General features: G+C 41.4%; 2 protein-coding genes across 3 annotated transcripts; both read right to left on the bottom strand.

The window, feature by feature from the left end:
* Window positions 1-1926: 1926 nt before the first annotated feature.
* LOC308281622 (lipocalin-like) lies at window positions 1927-4396 on the bottom strand. The gene is made up of 6 exons (XM_080721852.1): window positions 4107-4396; window positions 3594-3736; window positions 3275-3336; window positions 3046-3159; window positions 2716-2814; window positions 1927-2428 (listed from the first exon to the last, which is right to left on the bottom strand). The coding sequence occupies exons 1-6, from the start codon at window positions 4224-4226 to the stop codon at window positions 2298-2300; spliced, it is 669 nt and encodes a 222-aa protein (XP_080577978.1). The 5' UTR covers window positions 4227-4396; the 3' UTR covers window positions 1927-2297.
* Window positions 4397-6918: 2522 nt separating this feature from the next.
* On the bottom strand, window positions 6919-20814 carry fip1l1b (FIP1 like 1b). 2 transcript variants are annotated; one of them, XM_080721187.1, is made up of 16 exons: window positions 20509-20814; window positions 18033-18087; window positions 17769-17844; window positions 17429-17544; window positions 17059-17123; window positions 16516-16620; window positions 15886-16016; window positions 14589-14761; window positions 13898-13957; window positions 12376-12475; window positions 11633-11804; window positions 11139-11220; window positions 9234-9289; window positions 8642-8849; window positions 7459-7620; window positions 6919-7195 (listed from the first exon to the last, which is right to left on the bottom strand). In XM_080721187.1, exons 1-16 carry the CDS (start codon window positions 20588-20590, stop codon window positions 7054-7056), a joined length of 1785 nt encoding a protein of 594 aa, XP_080577313.1. In that variant the 5' UTR covers window positions 20591-20814; the 3' UTR covers window positions 6919-7053. The 2 variants fall into 2 exon arrangements, with proteins under 2 accessions (XP_080577313.1, XP_080577314.1); XM_080721188.1 differs by having other exon boundaries at window positions 14631-14761.
* Between the last annotated feature and the right edge of the window lie 204 nt (window positions 20815-21018).

Here is a 21018-nt window from a genome sequence, read left to right as displayed (position 1 = left end):
AAAAACGTCCAAAGAAAAAGAAGCATCGTCTTCTTTTAAGAGTGCAAAATGGTTCCAGTCTTCTTCTTTAGCTTGGAAAAATGTTTCTGATTATCACAAAGCTCAGACTTCACTTTGGTCTACATGGCAAACTGTAAAGCCTAATTTATACTTTGCACAACAGTGTATAGACACATGCGTCAAATTGTGGTTAGCTGGAAAATCTGTTATTTTCATTGGGTGATGAAATATAAATTAGGCTTATTGCCCTGATCACCACTGGGTGTCTGTCTGTTCATATGCCTCTTTTTCCGTTTCTCACTAATAATGACAGATTTATTTTTACTTTGTTGTGCGATGTGTAATGCTGAAAATAGCCCATCTAAACACTTCATACGACAAAGTTTAAATCAGGCTTACGGCCATGTGCAGAGTTTGTGTGTGGGAGCGTGCATGTACGGTTCTGTGGACATGGATGCGACTGTCCACAGTAGATCTCAGTCCATAACTGGACCCTGCCCAATGAATGAGTCAGTCCTTTTTATATAATCTGTAGATTATTCTGAATGTGTGTGTGTGAGACGTGATATATGTATGTTGACCCATGAGCAGGTGTACAGTATGTACAGTAATAAACTACCCATAAACAAGTGCTTTCTATTCTGATTCTGAATGAACGTGACCATTATAAAGCTTTAATAGATAAATTAGTTGATTTGTTTGATTGTCTTGTGACATAAGCTTTATATTAACTGCAATATAATAAGCTGATGTTTGTGGCCAATATTTCTTCAGTGTTGTGGAGAAATATTGTACAAACAGATTTACCCCTCTACATTTAAAGGAGTAGTTCACCCCCAAAATGCCTTTTTTTTTTCTATTGATGACTCACGCCATGGAGATTTGAGTTCAATAATATCTTGTTTTTTGTTGCACTCCTAAGGCAAAAATTTGATTACAATACATTTACCCCTATTGATTCCAGATGGGGACCCACATTATTTATTTTTTTGTCTTAGGAATGCAACAAATATATATATTTATTTATTGAACTCAAGTCTCCATGGCGAGTAATCAATAGAAAAAAAGGCATTTTGGGGTTGAACTACCTGTACTCCTTTAATGGAAATGGATCCTTGATCACATTTAAAACTGCGTTGTCAATAGTTGGTTCTTGTTCCAGAGTCTTGGAGAGTTTTGTCACGATACTGTCTGCTACAGTTGATACGTGAGTGCTGAAAGATATTGCAGTGGACCACATGTGCCCTTCCTAGTCTTGGGTTGAGTGAGTCCCTCCAGGGCCTTAGTTAGACTGTTATTATAAATCTAAGTCTTAAACCCATTTAACTGAATAAGTGAGACATTTTGTTGGATCAGGAGACATGTCTCGCCAACCTGTATTCAGAGCTACCTCAGAGGCAGATTGCACCGTCCCATGCACACACAAACTGTTTTGTAATCCAAGTATTTTGGATCAATAAGTATGTTTACACACTTTGCTAGTTTGGTAACGATACCTTTTGACCTAAGAAGATAGGCCATGTGGTCACCAACACCAGAAGGGGCCATTTTCCACAGAGTATGCACACGCTCAGCAAATTCTATGGAAATATGGCCATTCGAATTTGGGTTATCAATATCATGTATGCAATTGGACAATTTGGCCTCATGGTGGCGCTAGAAGAAAGGTCATTGGATCACCAAAATCAGTTGGGGCCATCCCATTGGTGTTATGAAGGTGCACAGAAAATGACATGGCAAGCCAGCTGGTAGTGTTTGAGAGAATTTGTTTGGGACCAAAGCAGCGAGAAGATGGACAGACCACATATGCACCACATATTTGTTTGGTCCATAGTTGTTTTGTTACATGTGTATATTATTTGTGAGAAGTGAAGTGAAAAAGTGAAACAAATGTATGGAGCCACAAAGGTGAGAGTAGAGAACAGGTAACAATTTGGAGGAGTTTATTCCAAAATAGTGTTGCAGTTTTGTAAGAAATTAAATATCTCAGATTAGCTTTAAAGTTATTCCAAAATGAAGAGTATTTGTACAGCAGTAATTATTTTATTTTGGTTTTATATAGTAGATCTGACATGGAAATGAAACCTTTCTACAGTACTACTTTCATTTTATCTGACTTAAACACTATCTTATCCTTAGCCTATCAACTAGCCATCTGCAATGACAAGGGAAAACACAAATCCCGTTAACAATGATTAATTAAGACTACAAATAGTCTTAATTCTTACTTTTAAGTAACATTTTATAATTTGGTCATGGCAAGAATCAGGAGGTTATAAACCAGGCTGGTTGGATGGTCAGTTCACATTCACAAACATGTCAAAAAAGCTATCCAGCAGTCTGACAATTCGATGCGCCATCTTGGCCTCAAGTAAGGTATTAAGGCCGTCTAGGCCTTGCATGGGTGAAGTGGGGTCTGGACAGATTTCTGTGCACAAGGAAAGAAGAGATTTAGCAACATAACAAACATGTAAGTAGGCATAAGCCTAATTTATACTTCATCGTATTAAGGTGTCACATCCCGAAAATATCTACATGCTCACAGTCACAACAATCCGTTGCATGACACCGGCATACAAAGGGGCATAAATTAGGCATTATTGTGCATGAAAGATAGGGAGTATGCTAAAACAACAACATAAATATTAGATTAAATGTGTACAGTACCATAGTTTGCTAAAACAACAGAAATATTAGATTAAATGTGTACAGTACCATAGTTTGTGTCAATCATAATTGGGGGTGGCATCTTGAAGCACTCCACCTGTTTCTGAAACATCTCTACAATAGCAGGGGAGACACTCTTCCTCTTACCTGGACATGAAAATGCATAAGCCAAGTTTAGTTGTTTTAATAGTTACATAGTAGTATGTGAGGGGTTTTCTTTTTCATACTTTCTTGAAAGTGGTCACAACATACAGTATAGTTGTGACTACTTTATCTCTCCATCATTGTTCCACAAACTACACCATATGTCTTCCCTACAAAACATCACGCATCACCAGTTTCTTCATGTGTAAATAAAGACAAAAACAATTTTCTTACTAAATAGCATAACACTGGTGAACGTGTCTTTCCCAGAGATGACCTCTTCATGGATAACCAGACAGTCTGGGCAGTCACTTCTCAAGTACACCTCCTTCAGGTAAAATGGCTCCTCTGGGAAACACACAGAAGCACAAAAAACAAATACACAATCACAAATGGAACGTCTCATAAACTGTTTTAATGTGGAACTTCACTCACCGCTTGAACTCTTCTTTTCTCTACTTACCAATCAACATAGCGCTGTTTTCAAAAGTCACACTATAATTGTAACTGGAACAATCGCCATATCTGTGATAGGAGGAATAAAGGCAAAACGCAACATTAGAAATATCAATACCATCACATGTATGTGAAAGTAGATTATGAGATCTATCGCAAACCAACCCCCCCCCCCCCCCCCCCCCCATGACATGACATGACTGTTCTATTACAAAATATCTCTGGTTTGTTAACTCATTCTGTATTTCACAACGAGATTGACATCAGTAAGCATACAGTATTTCCTCCTAAATCATGGTATACTTTAGGAGTGGAGTTTGTCTTACACTCTCTGGGTCTGCATGAGATTAATGATGTTCTCCTGAGTGGTTGGAGTGATGTCAACCCAGGCACTTGTCAGCAGGTGGCCTAGGGAACGGCTTCCTGGCAGATCAGAGCTGGACCCGATGTATAACCACTTCCCCAACATCTGGATGAGGGAATATACAACACATGTAGTTTACTGCAGTATAGTGCAGGGGCTCCCAAACTTTCCCATACCAGGGAGTCCAGGGACCCCAAATAGCCAAAGCCATTTTGTTGGCTAATGGCCGTTCCATTGAATTTGTACACTCCAAGGAGACTATAAAGTGACCACAATCTGGAAGCTAATGATGATTCAAATGAAGTAAATAGAATATACTGAGTGAAATGTTGTGCCAGAAGGCTCTGAGCTTAAAAAATATAAATGAAAACTGTCATCTATTAAGAGAATGCAAGAGATTCTATAAAATGTAAAAATGAATGACAGAAATAGACATAACAGTTCCTTCACAGTTCACACACAATTTTTCACGTACCTCTTTAGCGCTCATTTCTATTGGTTTTACTAGATTCTCGCAGCTCAAGCTCAGCTCAGTCAGAGGAGCAGACCGCCCCGCTGGGAAAAGACACAGAAATGCAACAATAGCAAAATACATAATGGCTCCCTGATTGCTTGTCTATGGTGGCTCTGGGCTGGCTCTTAATTTGTCTCCTGTTTACGGCACTCAGTTCATTTCAGATAGTCACGGTAAACCTTCTCCTTTGCCTGCTCTGTTTCAACTGCAAACTCCAGCCTATCCCCCCAGAAAGAACTTCACTGATAGATAAGAAAATATTCATATAGCTTACAATGGTGATGTAACAAAACAAACAACACAGGGCTCTGTAGAAGGAAAACATAGACTTTGTTCAGCAATACGTGGAATCCTAATCCTCTCACCATCTATAGGAACCCTTTGAGACGCTATGGCGTTTCTGTAGCTGTTTGACCATTTGTCGACTGGATGATGATTGATACTGCTGAGTAACCAGTCCAGAGCACATAAGAGCCATTACAACAAAATGATGAAAGGGATAAAGGAAGGGACTCAGGAGGTAGAGCAGTCGCTTAGTTCGATCCCGGGCTCCCCAGAGTTAATGCCAGAGTGTCCTTGAGCAAGACACTGAAAGTTAGTGCCTTGCATGATTTCCTCCGCCATCGGTGTATGAATGGGTGAATGTAATGCACATTATAAAGCGCCTTGGATAAAGGCACTATAAAAAAAATGCACCATTTACCAAGAGTCTGTCACTATAGTAAACTTGTATTCAAAGGTTTTAGATGCGGTAAAGAATGCATCAACAATGTCCCCCCCCCCCCCCTCCACCATTGGCATTCCTTGCCGAGATCTTTCACTTCAATGTGGTTTCTTAATGATCTTGGAAATGTTCACCACATCCAACAGTTAAAGGACTCCATTACCAAAACTAAGTTAGTGTCACACAAGATCCTACTATCTAGATTTGCAGCAAAGCTCAATGTTTACATCTAAATCCTCAGTGAAAGTAAGTACAGTCCTGTGGAAAATTAAGCACCCCATGAAAATATGAATAGTTAAGACTTATGTAAACCTAATCTTCATGTCAATGCTATTGACCATTAAATATGTTATTCAAGGTTTTTCAGAACACTGTATCTGCCTGCACTTGCATCTGTTGCAATTTTAACTGACACGAAGAAATCTAATGAGAAAACTCATAAATGTGAGCATTGTTTCTCCAACTCCCTAATTATCCACGATCATTACAGCTGTTTAGGTGGTGGAAACACATTTGCCAATGGGGGAAATATAAATCACTTTGAAAATACAGCTACAATAGGAGTAGCCTAAGGTATATCTACTGGAAATGTACAATGACAGGTAAAGTCAGGCAAAGCTGGACTACACCCCCACCTGCTGGTTAAGTTTAGCAGCAAACACTACCATCAGCAATCACCATCAGTGCAACTAACTGCTAGTACCACTGCCAGTAGGAATATGATAGTAACCATCATATTCCTACTAGACAAAATCTATGTAACCATTTTCAGATCTAAATTTGTGAATCAAAGATCATTCTGTACTGCATATTCCAATAACGCCATAAATATACCCAGTGACAACCAGTAGCGTAAAGCAGTTTGTATTTTGTGCAAGTATATCTGAATTGAATAGGATAACAAAAGACAGCAAGACAAATCTTATCAAAAGCTTGTTTGTTTTTTTAATTCAACAAACTTGACAACATTCTGTAGATGTATCTATACAGGACAAGAAAAACGATACAACAAAATAAATGTCTGGGGGGGAAAAAAGACATACTTAGGGGATCATCCAGACAACGTTAACAACAGAATCTCTGAGCGTGATCTAATATAAGAGGGTGAGGAGTGAATGGAGGAGAAACAAGTCTGGGATGGGAGGTTTAGAGATGAGGAGAGGAATGTAGAGGTACAGAGAGGAGAAGAGACGACACTTCTACACAGGGGCGTCACAAGGGGGGGGAAAGTGGGACCGAGTTACTAGGGCCTGGAATTATTTGATAGCTATTGAAAAATAGCAGATATACAAGCTCACAGCGATAATGTGAGCAAATCTTTGAATATATGTATTTTTTAAGCCTTAAATTTTGCTTCTGGGGGGTCCCTGGGACTAAATATTTTAAGATGGGGGTCTGTGGCCAAATACATATCATTTTGGGGGTCTTTCACATGAAAAAGTTTGAGCACTACTGACATAGAAACATACGTTTTTCAAAGACTTGTACACATTTTCAAGATTTTTCAAAAATAGCAGATTTACAAGCTCGCAGCGCGGCACCGAGCTTGTATATCTGCTATTTTTCAATAGTTAAAATACCCAGGGCCCAGAATTTGGTGCGACACCCCTGCTTCCACACCTCCAAAAACACACCTCAGTCCTCAAGCTTCCGTTGGCCTTTTAAAACACTGTCCCTCGACGCCGTGCCCGGGGACCACCAGCGCTAGGGGTTTGCAACTCTGACAGTGTACAAATGGAACCACGTTTGTTCCATTTGGACACTCACTGAGTTAAATGAACACTTGAGGATTTTTCCAGTGTAGGTTGGCGTCCCAGAGATGAGAAAATTGTATATTTTTAATATTGAAATTAAAAAGAATAAGAATCATTGACCCAAACTAGTAACTACACTGGAACCCCAATCTGTGCTGTAAAATCCTCAGTAATTATTTAACACAAGAAATGGCTGCATTTCTACACTCTCAAGAGTTACAGACCCGTGTTCTCACACGCCGTGGATAAACTGTGTTTTAAAAGACATGGGAGAGAATGGAGGGATGGAATATGAGTGATGTGTAGGGAGGAGAGGCTCACACTTCTCATTTCGTCTCTATCTTCTTGGAGAGAAAAAGAAAGAAATAGGGATAGAGATAGAAGAATGGGTCTGAGGGAGGGATTTAAGTGAAGGGACAGAGGTTGCTCATCACTCCATGGCCTCCTGGTTCTCCTGGTCCGCGCCGATCTCCTCGCTGGCCTCCTTGCCCTCCTTGCTCCTCTTGCTTTTCTTGTGTTTGTGTCTCCGGTGGCTGTCACCCTCCTCGCTGTCGTGCCTCCTCCTGCTACTGCTGCTTGGGCATGAGGGGAGGGGAGGGGTGGGGGGAGATGAGAGGAGGTGGACGAAGCAGAAAGAGGAGGTTGAGGCGTTTGAGGGGAGGGGGAGTAATAAGGGAGAAAGGGGTTAGGGGAGAAATGGGAATGTGGAGGAGCAAAGGTCAAAGCACAAAAAACAAACATCTAACAACATAGAACATCTCATATATTGATGTTCTCGGGAACTGTACAACAATAACTACAAGGATGTGGGAGAGAGGTGTGTGTGTGTTTGTACCTGCGCGAGGACTTGTGGCGTCCCTCCTCTTTCTCCCTGTGTCTTCTCTCTCTGTGTCCTCTGTCCTCTTTCTCTCTGCTTACCCGCTCACGATGGCGCTCCGGCCGCTCCCCCCCGTAGCCACGCTCTTGGTACTCGCGGTAACGGTAACGCTCCTCATCGCTGCGGAGGGCACAAAGAGAGGTTACATTTTAGTTGGTTGTGGCAAAGATTTTAATAAATACAGTATATTTTTTTATAACAAATCCATGGCAGATGTAAAGCACTAGCTCCATTTCAATTCGACTCCAGCTTGGCGGGAAGTGTGTTTTCAATGTGGCCAACATGGTTAACACATCGGACGCCCACGTGGTTTTGACGTCTTAATTTGCTGGTGCCCATGGCAACGCGTCATTTTACCTACCGGCGAGAGTACTGGCGAGAAAAGTAATCCGAGTATGTCCTGTTTATCATTTCTAAGCCACAGTGTTTGTGTTACAGCATGTAGAAGAGGCTGCCGTTTTGAGAAAAAAATGAAAAAAGGAAGAGAATCCGGAGAAAACAGCATTTTTGTGCAGCCGCTAAACAGGAAGTCAACGAGACACACAGCACGTCCGGGTGACGTAATTGCGCGCTGCATGTTGGGAAATGGAGTTTGTTTCATCACCGCGGTAGCCAAGTGCAGTAGCTACAGTACAGTATAGTTTACTGTACAACGCGTCAAACGCGTCGTGGGCCTCCAGCGACGTCAAAGAAATTGACACCACGTGGGCATCCGATGTGTTAACAGGGAGCCCACTACCATATCCCCTTTTGGCCAATCATACTGAAAAGTTAATGAGTTCTTCCTTGAACCAGTACGAATCTTTCCATGAAGTTGGGCGCAAATCTGCGCAGAACGTTTTGAGCTATCCTGATAAAAGGCAAATACGCAACACAATTGTCAACATAAAAAAGCAAAATACATAGTAAAACACAATGAAGCATAATAAAGCAATAGCAAAGTATCACAGCATAATTTAATTAAAAGTAAAATTTGGTTTTGAATAATTTAAAAGATGATAATGACAAGGTCACCTTAGACTTCAGACTAGCCTCTCTAAAAGTAAAAATTGGTTTTGAATAATTTAAAAGATGATAATGACAAGGTCACCTTAGACTTCAGACTAGCCTCTGTAGATGTGTTAGTATCCGTCCCCCTCACCTGGTGTAACTCATAGCTGAGGGGCTGTGTTCCCTCTCCCTTTCTCGTTCATGTGGCCTCTCCCGGGGCCTCTCTCGCTCCTTTTCTCTCTTCTCCTCACGACGGGGCCCGGGCCCGGGCCCGGGGTAGTACTCCCATGGCTTGGAGTTATCCATCATGGGTGGCCAAGGCGGGGCCACATTGCCCGGCATGGGAGGAGGGTATGCACCTGGCATGAATGGTGTAGAGGAGGGGTCGGTAAGTCTGTGTTGTGTAGTGTGCAATTGGATGAACTTAAAGCTTAATCCCTATACTTTTACGTATGTCTAACTAATAGTGAAAATAGCTGTTCTACAAGCCTGTCATTATATTTTCAACATAAATCCCATCTGATGTGAGATCATACACATCATATAAGGTGTGGGAAAAATAATACCCAATGTGTCTGTGTATTTCTAAATGTACACCCAATGACATCAAATGTGGTGTTGAATGGGTGTACGGCTGTACGCAATGTAGTCTGAACATGTTGATGAATTACAATTTACAGACTGGTTTTGTTAGGGTGTGAGTAGTTCAAAGTCTGTGGTTGGTTCTATGTTGTAATTCTTACCTTGAGGGAAGGGATATGGTGGGACAGGGCGGTTATCATAACCTCCTTGGTGGCTACTGTTGAGACGGAGAGAGAAAGAGACCATCAGCAACTACTGGGGCCTGTTTCACGAAAGTAGAATAAACTAAGCTGGGTTTTAAGACATATCCAGACTTGACAAAGCCTCCTCCATATAGCCTGGCTTATTCCGTTCCACTAACACCAAGCCAGGCTGAGAAGGAGAGACTTTGTTGAGCCAGGATCGTAAAGCCTGGCTCGACAAGGCATGGGCTTTTCTTTGGAAAGCCCATGCAGTCGAGCATCGATTCCTTGATCATGACCAATCACGCCTCCCCCCACATAAAAAAGACAGTGGTGAAAAAGTACTCACATGTTTTACTCAAGTAAAAGTATCAATACTGCAATTAAGAAATACTCTGTTAGTAAAAGTCCAGAATTCAAACTTTACTCGAGTAAAAGTATCAAAATGTACTTAAAGTACAAAAAGTAAAAGTACTCATTATGCAGATATCCCATTTCAAGTTTTCAAATGTAGGAAAATCTTTTGAAAATAGAAGATCTACATCACGATCTACTCACACGATCTACATCAAGATCTACTCACATGCTTTGCATTGTGAGCTTGTAAATCTACAAAGTAACTAGTAACTACATTTTTCAAACTAGAAGCAGTGCTCTTCCGAGCACAGGTCTCCACCAGGCCACACAAATCGGCCTGTTATAGCGCCACCATGAGGCTGATTTAAAAAAATCCAGGGAGTGTGTGTGCTCAGTTTGGCAGCGATCGGGCCAACGGCGCCGGAGATTAGCTGGTAACAACCAGGCCACACAAATCGGCCTGTTATAGCGCCACCATGAGGCTGATTTGAAAAATGTGGGGCAGAGGTTCTAGATTGGCATCCAGGGAGTGTGTGTGCTCAGTTTGGCAGCGATCAGGCCAACGGTGACTGAGATTAGCTGTTCACAAACTGCGAGGACGCACGGACGCACGGACGGACGCACGGACGGACGGACGGACGGACGGACGGACGGACGGACGGAGGGGAAAACATACTCTCCCTCAGCCTTCGGCTGGTGGAGACAATAAATGTATTGGAGTAAAAGTACAGTATTTGGATCTGAGATGTATTGTGGAGTAGAAGTAAATAAAGTATTGGAAATTGGAAATACTCAAGTAAAGTACAAATACAGCAAGATTATACTTAAGTACAATAATTAAGTAAATGTCCTTAGTTACTTTACACCACTGGCGGCTATAGAATAATCACACCTAGACAGGCTGTTATATTACTCTTATCACTAACTTAATTGAAAACACCCTTGCTACATTGTCAGACATTTTTTATAATCTCAAGAACTTCAGTAATATATTATCACACATCTAACATTATGAACTATAGTGACATATCACATGAGTAATATGATTCATGATTTATTCACTATTTCAGTAATAGGCTTATAATTAAATGTAGTATATATTTTAGTATTTTTCATTTCAGTCTATATAATAACGTGTTGAATTAAGCATGTTAAAGGTCATTCGTTTACAATTGGAGTCATAGGACTAACAGCTATTTCACAAAACTTGAACAAAAAGGCACATGGATTAACATATCTTGGCTGTGAGCCTGGTCTGGAGCAGGCTAGCTTCAAAGTTTAATCTCCATGGTAACTAATGTGGGATAACTTTCATGAAACCGAGTTCAGACTTAAAATATCCAGGTTAACTGGCGAGGCTAATCTGCCAAGATAATTCAGCTTTCATGAAACCGCTTGAGCTCTGACTCAGGCTTACTAAAGCCAGGATAGCTGATAAAGCCAGGCTTTATCCCTAATCTAGGTTTCGTGAAACGGGCCCCTGGTTGTGTTGTTAAGGATTCAATGTGTTTGTGTGAATGCGTTTACCTGTCCATGGTAGGGATGAGAGAAGGAGGGGGTCCGCTAGGCGGAGGGGGGAAACCGGGGGGAGGGACAGTGATGGGCATTCCTAGGAACACAGGGAGATGAGTAGAGAAAGAGAAGACAACAGGTTAAACAGTAAATCAAAGACACAAACATTTCTTTTTTTGAAATGCACTCCAGAGAGTTGCTACAACTGCAACACATGCTGCATATCGCTGCTGTCGGGCATAATGCTTGCATCTCCGTATTATTTCTTAAATTAATTCATCAATTGTCACCATACAATACAATAGTGTAGTAGTAAAAATAGCAGATCTCCAAGCTCACAAGCGTAGGTTTCCCCCAACTGGGATGATATGAAAATAGGGTTAAGGATTGCGGATTGTGTCTATCAACCTTTTGCACAAACACACAAAAAAAACATAATTTGGGCACTGAATCAATCTAGGGCAGGCAGGGTAAAAGTCACAGCAGAGAGAGCGACGATGGTGACTTACTTGGCGGTGGGATGAGTGGGGGTGCCGTGCTGACGTTGGGTGGAGGAGGGAGGAAGGGTGGAGGAGGGATGTTTGGAGGGAGGGGTCCGGGAGGGAAGAAAGGAGGCATCTGTTGTTGATTCTTGGCCGGAGCTTGTTCCACATCCGATGAGGTGTGTCCGTCGGAGATCACCTGCGTACCAAACACGGATGGGAAAGGTCATATGGTTTAATGGCAGTCATGTGATAAAGTGCGATGACAGAACATTGTGATAGCATTCACTTCACAACAGTAATGAGCCGTTCAAATTATTTGTTCATCACTAAAGTTTATGCAAGCAGTTGGATCTGCCCCTCAGGACAGGATAGATGTTTTCAGTAAACACAACAAATGTGTCATGGAAAGCTTATAGATTTATCACAAAATAATTTAATTAAATTTGTACTTATTTACATATATATATTTTTAATGAAAAGGTCAGAAAATATAAATATCATGTTTAACTACTTAAACCTTTTATACCTCTATGTTTGGTCTGCTACTTTTTTCCCACTGCACCAAATCTCTCCCAAAAAGCTCAAAACGCTCCGCACTGCAATGCATTGTGACCTTGTAGATTTGCTGACTGTTCACCCCCAGAATGAATAGGGATGCTAGGATTCAAATGTGCAGTATGACATCATTGACATGACCCTGTGTTTTGCCAAAATAGCTCAGATTTGATATCACCGATATTGTAGATATTTTGATTTGGTTGGTTTACCTGAATATTGTTTCCTTCCAGATTGTGCCTGCGTCGTCCCTCCACTCTGCTGATGGTGGCTGTCCCTCCACCGATCACATCTATGGTACCGCTGGGCTTCCTGATAGAGGAACCAACAGCAACAATGCACTGAGCGGCATGCCAACACGGGACATAATGCACCTGACATGTTCTTCACCACTTAAAGGGATATTACACTTTCAAAAAAACTTTTAGGTCTAATCAGGCTTGTATGAACACCCTGAACAGTTTTTAATTTGCTTCATTCAGTATTTAGATATTTGATGTAAATGTTACCAGCTCCAACACGCCCAGGCCCTCTCCACATACACACCCATTGTAACTTCAAACTCCATTTTAACCATGATAGATTCATTAAAAACACACATTATTTTTTCTGGTGACTCATAATACCCTCCTAATACGTGAGCAGACCGTGTTTTTTCAATAACTTTTTTCATTTATTTTCAATAAAATATTATTGTATTTAATGTTTTCCATTTTCCCAAAGAATTATTAAAAATAAAAGAAAAAGGTTATTGAAAAAACACGGTCTGCTCACGTATTAGGAGGGTATTATGAGTCACCAGAAAAAATAATGTGTGTTTTTAATGAATCTATCATGGTTAAAATGGAGTTTGAAGTTACAATGGGTGTGTATGTGGAGAGGGCCTGGGCGTGTTGGAGCTGGTAACATTTACATCAAATATCTAAATACTGAATGAAGCAAATTAAAAACTGTTCAGGGTGTTCATACAAGCCTGATTAGACCTAAAAGTTTTTTTGAAAGTGTAATATCCCTTTAAGCCCAATATAATTTACTTTATTGCACAGCGAATTGCTGATCTACAGGTATAATCACACAAGTGAGCAATTATTTCAGCCCTGTGAGCATCTGAACAGAAATTAAGTCCAATGTTGCAACACCTGTATAAATCATTAAAAAAGAAGAAGGTTTTATGTCTCATGGCGCATAATAAGATTTTAAATTATCTGATCATTAGCCACCCTCATGGGTTCAGAATTCATGGTTTTTGCGGGCTAAAATTAGGCTTATTGTTTGGGGCCAATAGATTCCTAGTCTCAGTCTGTACTAGACCTTACCCGTTCGAAGATATGTGCTCCGTAACCCTGACAACAGGCTAAGAAAACGCTAATAAACAGCTTTAATTTAGGAGAAATGAAATTCGGGCTCCGTCAGCGTTGGTATAATGCTAATGGCCAATACCATGTGAACTTTGGGATCAGTTGCTGAAGCGAGTGAATAGATAAACGTAGATAAGCGTGAGCGTTAGAGCGTGAGTGAGTTTGGAAAATTATATGTTTGATTACAAGGCCCCATAATCATGGATTCTCTTTCTCCACTAATGCACCACCAAACCAATGACCACCTGTGGGAGAAAATATAAAAACAAAGAGGTGTTCTATTTTTGTAATTTGAAAACGATGTCATGTGTACTCCTTGAATAAACTTTGTTTAAAAAAAGAAAGAAAAAAGAATGAAGCCGCTGTGCCCACTTACGTATAATAAGACATGTCTTGAGAAGGTGGGGCAGTCTGGGCCCACTGAGGAGGGGAGATCCTAGCAATACAAAACAGACAACACAGTTACACCATCTCTCACAAACACACAGTAAATGGGAGGTGGTCTGTTTCATACAGAGAATCCAGGTGTGTTTCGTTACGTGGGTGTGGGGCCTCTGTACAGGAAAGCAGTGTGAGCGCAACATTAAAATATAGTTCAGTACTGTCACTTCTTTAACTGCCAAACAAGTAAACATCACAACCCCATCTAACCGTCTGAATCAAACTTTAATTCTGACAACTCAAAATCCAAAGTCCACTAGATAGGTGTATCTCCCCTTTTCAATGACAAATAATTGTATTGTTTGGGTTGTCACGATTATGACATTTTACGTGACAATTAATTGTCATAATTGCGATTAACAATTTAATTTTGTTTTTGTCGTTGACAATTACATTTCTGTTCTGGCTTTTAGGCTTTAAAGTTGCACATGGTAGATATGACACAAACTAAATATACAAAGAAATTACTGACATATTTGACAACTTGTCGTGACAACGCGTCGTGATGTGTTGTGAGCTTGTAGATCTGCTATTTCCACTATTCTTTACTTAAAACAAATATGATAATTTTTCGATTATGTAATAATTGTGACAGCCCTATATATTGTTACTTAGATGTGTCTTACATCTTCTCCTGTGTTTCGTAAACTTGTATCACGGGTATAGACCTGGTGGTGACGATGGCAGGCTTGCTGTAGTGGCTGTGGCTGGCCGGAGAGATGAATTCTGGCTTTGAGGTGTGGACAGGCAGGCTGGATATGGACATGTCCTTCTCATTACCCGTCCTGCCCTGCTGAACCTGCGGAAGTCACAGCTCTGTCTTTAATACATTCCTGCTGTCAAATAAAGATGTCCGTAAAGTTTACATTGTTATGATTTGTTATGATTATTTGTGAAGTGACGGCTGTGTGTCATTTAGCGCAGGGTTTCCCAAAGTGGGTGCGGCGATGCCAGTCCAGGGGTGCCGCAGAATCATTTGATAACATTTGGAATTCATCACTAAATCAATATCACTTCACTATGCTGTATAAAACAGACGTGATTTGCACTGTACTCGAGTTATTTCTCCATCTATGGCCAACTCTCTTCACAAAAAATAGCTGATCTACAAGCTCACAACGTGTCACACCGTGATGCGTTGTGAGCTTGTAAATCGGCTATTTTTGGTGAACGTTCCCCCCAAGAATAGGGATGCAGGGTGGTTAAACGTCAAATATAAAGGCATTTTCAGTCAGTTCTGATGAAAACGGATATCTCTCCGTGACATCCTACTGTATCCCAGCTGGAAAGATGTGCATATTTACGTCACATACAGTCGTGGCTGAAAGAATTGGCACCCTTGCATTTGTTTAAAAAAAACACTACACACAATGGTCTAGATAGCGCACAGTGAAGGAACATCAAGGTCTCTGGAGATGGACTTGGAGCCTTCAGATTATCCATGGTTGGCTACAATCTGACCTCCTGACAATTCTCTCCTTTTTTGTTTGGTCCATGCTCAGTGTGTGAGACAAAACAGCAGAATGAGGGCTTTACTCCATTTAAACTGGGTGGATTAGTGATTACTAAAGATTAAAGTCAACTTGGACTCCACCACAGGTGAGGTCCAGGTGAATAGCCTGCTTGAAAATCAAGTACAGTGTATTTAAGTATTTAGGCAGATTTCTTTGTAGAATGAGATAGGATTCTGTATTTATTCTAGTTTTATGTTGTTTTCCTATGCAAACCAAATACTTTATGTTCATGCAAAATATGTTTTCATTGCCAAGCTTCTGGAAGATCTTTTATTTATTTTTTTGGGTGCCAATACTTTTAGCCAAAATAATTAACAGTGTAATTCAGGGGTGCCGTGGATGAAAAAGCTATTTACAAGGGCCCCGAGTTAAAAAAGGTTTGAAACCCCCTGGTTTAGCGGCCTCTTACTGTGATCTTGCTGGTTATTGAACCAACAGTGGTGACCTCCATACCCAGGCGCATCCTCTTCTGCTTCTCGCAGTACACCTTCCACGTGTCCTCATTGAAGCCATAGTTGAAGTAGTCAGACAGGTCCGCTCCTACACACACAAACACAGTCAGACAGTAAGTAGTAAGAAGACCAAGCACAAATGCACACGCTGTCCTCCAGGGTTCTCCTCACATCTCATGGAAACAACACCAGTAAGACTCCCTAATTGGGAGATAAGCGACCACCAGGTCGCATGTATACACACATTGGCCTGTAAGTAGTATTAATGTTGTTTGCAAAAAGCAACCTCGTGGTGGCGCTAGAAGAGGGGCATGTGAGAAATCAGGGGCAGAGGTTGTGGTTTGCCAGCCAAGGAGTGTGTGTGCAAAGTTTGGCATGGATAGGGGCAACGGTGGGAGATAAGAGTAGGGCCAAAAGTGTGACGAGACGTGATGGATAGACTGACTGACGGAGGTACTGACTGACTAACTGACAGACAGACAGCGTTTTGATAGTAACCTGCGAACTGACGGTCGTAATTAGACCACATCACAATATCTCACACACAGAGAGGCATAGTCATCATACACAAAGACACACACACACACCTGGCTTCCTCCAAGGCTTCTCTTCAAAAGACTCCATGTCCACCTCCAGTACTGGAACCCCGTTGATGTTCCCAGGAGCATCCATATCCACTCCCTTCAGCTTAGCTGCAAATGGAAACAAAACAACTTGTTAGTGGACCTACACATATCCATTATGCTACTATATGAACGTATATTTCCAAACAGTAGCCTGGGCGTTTAATACACAAAATCGATTTGGACCCAAGGCGTTTTAAAAGAACCAGGTGGCTATTTGCCACATTTATTTGCGTCTATTTGAATGGCGCTTGATATGCAAAATAGGGTCAGACCCCCGGCTACAAATATATATCCGGCTACTATTTGCCCCTGTGCTACTATATTTGGAAATACATTGTATCTGAGCTTATACCATTCAATTTGTTTCGATTAAATATTCTGCTTACATTTTCTTCAGGTTGATTAGAGAACAATACAATGGAATTGAAGAATATTTATGTTTTTTCTTTCTTTTTTTCAGCAAAACTCAAAATAGCTGCAATAGTTGGTAATAGAGAACATCACCTTGTCCATAAGGTCTGGTGCCTGTTGTTTTAATGTTGAGGTTGACAGGTGGCGCTCCATAGGGCCTGTGAGAAAAAAAAATAATAATAATAATAAAATAAATGATATAAATACAGCACATAGGATAATATAGTATACTTAGTACCAAGTAATTTATTTTATTGGTGTGTCACTGGCAGGTTATATATTGACTCGTACATCGTAGATACATCATAGATGATTGACGTCACAGGCAATACATCCTGGTGGAGAGGACACCTAGTTATCTAACTATTAATCCACCGAATGTCTGTCTGTCTGATGTCATCAAATGGTGGTCCATGGCTCAATAAATAAATAAATCAAAAATGTCAATAAATAATGGACCTACGTGTACTGTGGTGCTCCGGTTTTAATGTCTCCAATGGTGACACGTACATCGTCGTCATCGTCATCACTGTCGCTGTCACTGTCTTCGTCCTCACCTGCAGCAGCCTCTCCAGCGGGCTGACACAGAGAGAGAGAGAGGAGACAGAGTTACCAACCATTCAGAGATCCATTGGGGGAAGAAGACAGGAACAAATAATTAAGTCTGAAGATTCAAATAAGTAGTAAGAAAACAGTCAAGATAAAAATCTAATCTAATCTAATCCACTGTGTGTGTGTGTGTGTGTGTGTGTGTGTGTGTGTGTGTGTGTGTGTGTGTGTGTGTGTGTGTGTGTGTTACCCACCTCGGAAGCCACTCCATTTCCTGTGGCCACAGCAGGGGCATCGTCTGTTGCAGGGATGGGGGCCTCGGCAGTGCCACTGGGAAATTTAAAACCTCTTTAGGTTACAAACCAGGCACGAAAATAAAACGGGCTACACATGATTGACAGATAGATATATATATATATGCCCGCAATTGGGGTAATGGTGTCTTGTTGCACAATGTGCTCCTAAAGTTGAAGCTAACGTCTGGATGCAGTATGCAGTAACGGGAGATGGAAGTTTACCTGACTGCAGCGTTCAACTTGGCTTCCTCATCCCCGTCTTTCTCCTCGGCTTCATCTAAAAACAAAGACATTTTGTTACATTGCATTGCAGTATCAAACTAAGTATACAGCATAGCACACATTACATAACCATTAAAATACATTTTGATGTGTATGGGATACCAAGATGCATTTCACGACAGATGAGCTCTAGACACAAGCGACTCAGAAATTCCTGATCCATCCATAGACAGCCCACTTTGTGGGATAAGGGTCCTCAGCAAAATGAGGAACAGTTTAACCACTAAGCCCCATTTAAAAAAGAATGGATTTAGTTATATCCCTAGAATGTCTGTGATCTTACAGATCACAGCCATAGATCGGTCCTATTGCGTGGCATTGAGCAGATAATCTGCGCGGCAATAAAGTGGTGCGCGGCGCGCTACTTGTGTACACCAATAATAAATTATTAACAACAATTTCCGTCTCCAAAGACAGATATTGTCCTCTAGTTTAATATCCCTTTGAAAGTTCTGGCAGAAAACGTGTGTTTAGTAAAATATCTCCACTTTTCCAGAAGCTTCAAAAAGATCGGGGCGAGGGGCCCAGAATGAGTGTTGGACTGGATATATCAAAACTTTCTTTGGGAAGCACAAACGTATGGGGCACATAATTGGCAGGTGGTGTAATTTATCACCCCACGCCAAACGCAAAGCAGCTTTAAATTTTGTGCCCCATAGGTTTGTACTTCCCAAACAGTGTTCCCAAAGGAAGTTTTCATTTGTTCAGTCCGGCAGTCATTCAGGTCCGGCCCCGTCGCTGACAGAGAATGTCGTCCGTGTGCAGCTCGTGGAAAGGTGGAGACTAAATGGACGTTTTCTACCAGACGTTTCAAAGGGATATGAAACTAGAGGACAATATCTGACTCAAAGTCCTAGGAATGAATTATTAGGTGAGTACACAAGTAGCGTGGATGCTTAAAGTGCCGCAGAGATTAGTCTGCTAAGCGCCCGCGGGTAGGACCAATCTATGGCTGTGTATTTGGAATATTCCACAAAGTGTTATATGTAAGATCACAGATATTCTAGGGCTAGTGTCAGTGCAACCACAATTTCCCAGAATTGCACCTTTTATAGTATTCCAGTTAAAATTTTGACTGCTTATATCTTTGTGTCAATACTTCGCTTGTTGCCCGTGTGAGTTCTCTCTCCTGATAGGATAGAATTTGTGTCCCGACCTGCATTCAGCAAGATCGGTGGGGGCGCGGGGGGCAGCAAGGTAAAGGAGCGCTTGTTTTCGGTGATGACGACAGAGGCGCGCTGTCTCAGGCGTTGCGACAGTCACATGAGCCGTTATGAACAGAATAGTAAATTCCCAACAATTTTCGGCACCCCCGCGCGGTCCAAGTGAACACAGCGAAGCGCTCCCTACCTCCTTGCCCACCACTGGCCCCCACCGTTGCGCTCAGGGTCCCTGGGAAACGCCAGGTCGCGTTACAGAACAATGTATGTATATCAGTGTTTCTCAAATGGGGGTATGTGTAGGGGTACTGCAGGGGGTACAGGAGAAAATGGGAATATGTATTTTACCTTTATGGGTAATGATAAAAGACTGACAGTCTTTGTGTGAACCAATCTCATGTGTAAATTGTTAACCAAATTACATCAATACCTTAACTAGTACAACTGTTATTGAATAGAAAGCAATGTTTATTTGCCATTAGGCTGTTTCATTTTGAACATATTGGCATTGGAACTGGACTTTTAATGTACATTTTATAAGCAAAATCCTGTAGTCAGAGGAAGGGGTAGTGGTACTGGGTTTCAGAAATCAGTCTAAGGGGTACTGCATCCAAAAAGGTTTGAGAATCACTGCTCTTGCTCTATATTATATAGTTTACTGACTGTACTCATTGCTAATAGCAATACTATACTGTCAGAATGTAGAGGTATTTAACACTTAGTTTTAACAAAGGAAAATCACTTACCCTACCTTTACAGCTCTGGTCCATATCGCTATTTGTTACACATATTCAGAAACATTGCTATTCAGAAGATTGACTTCCATTATTCTAAAATAGAGGTGTCACCTAAACCTAACCTTAACCCTAACCTCAGTGGGTGTATTTCTGATTAGGGATGTTTCTAAGTAGGGGTGTTTCTGAATAGAGGTCTGCCCCCATCGCGGCGCTATGGACCACTAGAGCTAACCTTTGTTTGCAAGGTGCGTTCCTGTTGCTGCTTTCATCTAGCAATGCACTGCAGACATGGTTTATATACTCTTTAATACAGTGTTTCTCAAAGTGGATTCCAGGGACTCTGGGTTCCTTTAGGAGGGTCTAAATGGACCCATACAAGTCTGTAACTCTGACAGTGTACACATGGAACCAAATGAAACCGTTAGGGTTCATTTGGTTCCATTAGTACACTGTCAGAGTTAAGGAGAGACTTTAACATTTTTAAAGTTTTAGAAACATGCATTAGTTTAATAGTGTCACCTCCATAAAGCCACTCCTCCTCTTCATCCCCGGCGCTGGCATCACCAGCAGCGGCTGTCTTGTCCGCTTCTTCCGCGGACATCTTTAGCAACACAGGACACAAAAAGCCTCCTTCAGCGCCAACTGCACAACGCGCCGCCAACACTTCACGCACAACGTGTTCAGGAAGGCTTTTCAGACTATAAAACACCACATGCGTGAATTATGTTTAGCCTTTACGTTGTATTCTCGCAGAAATGTGCCATAAATATTTCATTTAATGTAAATATACTCTTCGTGCGTTCATATTATCCACAAGAGCACAAGCTCGTGTGCCCCGGAAGCGATTGACGGCACCAACGGTGAAAGGGCAAATGTTTTGTTTGGTTACTTGAAAATGTGACAGCGCCCCCTACCTGCAGTAACACATGGTACCCACAAGGGGGAGCAGACAGACGCCTTGTGGCCTGTTTTCAAATTCAATTCGTTTTTATTGGAGAGCTTTAGGATAAATTATCCTAAAGCTCTCCA

This window comes from Nannobrachium achirus, assembly GCF_963921795.1.
Source record: "Nannobrachium achirus genome assembly, chromosome: 3".
In the NCBI taxonomy this organism is placed as follows: Eukaryota; Metazoa; Chordata; class Actinopteri; order Myctophiformes; family Myctophidae; genus Nannobrachium; species Nannobrachium achirus.
The sequence above is the reverse complement of the archived record's forward strand: the minus strand, read 5'-3'. Positions and strand labels throughout refer to the sequence as shown.

Coding starts and splice junctions, on each gene's coding strand:
- LOC308281622 (XM_080721852.1), bottom strand. CDS start 4,226: ATGTATTTTGCTATTGTTGCATTTCTGTGTCTTTTCCCAGCGGGGCGG. Junction 3,337..3,593: donor CTCATGCAGACCCAGAGAGT/GTAAGACAAACT, acceptor CTCCTATCACAG/ATATGGCGATTGTTCCAGTT. Junction 2,815..3,045: donor CACCAGTGTTATGCTATTTA/GTAAGAAAATTG, acceptor TTTCATGTCCAG/GTAAGAGGAAGAGTGTCTCC.
- fip1l1b (XM_080721187.1), bottom strand. CDS start 20,590: ATGTCCGCGGAAGAAGCGGACAAGACAGCCGCTGCTGGTGATGCCAGC. Junction 17,845..18,032: donor AAGTTGAACGCTGCAGTCAG/GTAAACTTCCAT, acceptor TAAATTTCCCAG/TGGCACTGCCGAGGCCCCCA. Junction 7,196..7,458: donor CGCCACAAGTCCTCGCGCAG/GTACAAACACAC, acceptor ATGCCCAAGCAG/CAGTAGCAGGAGGAGGCACG.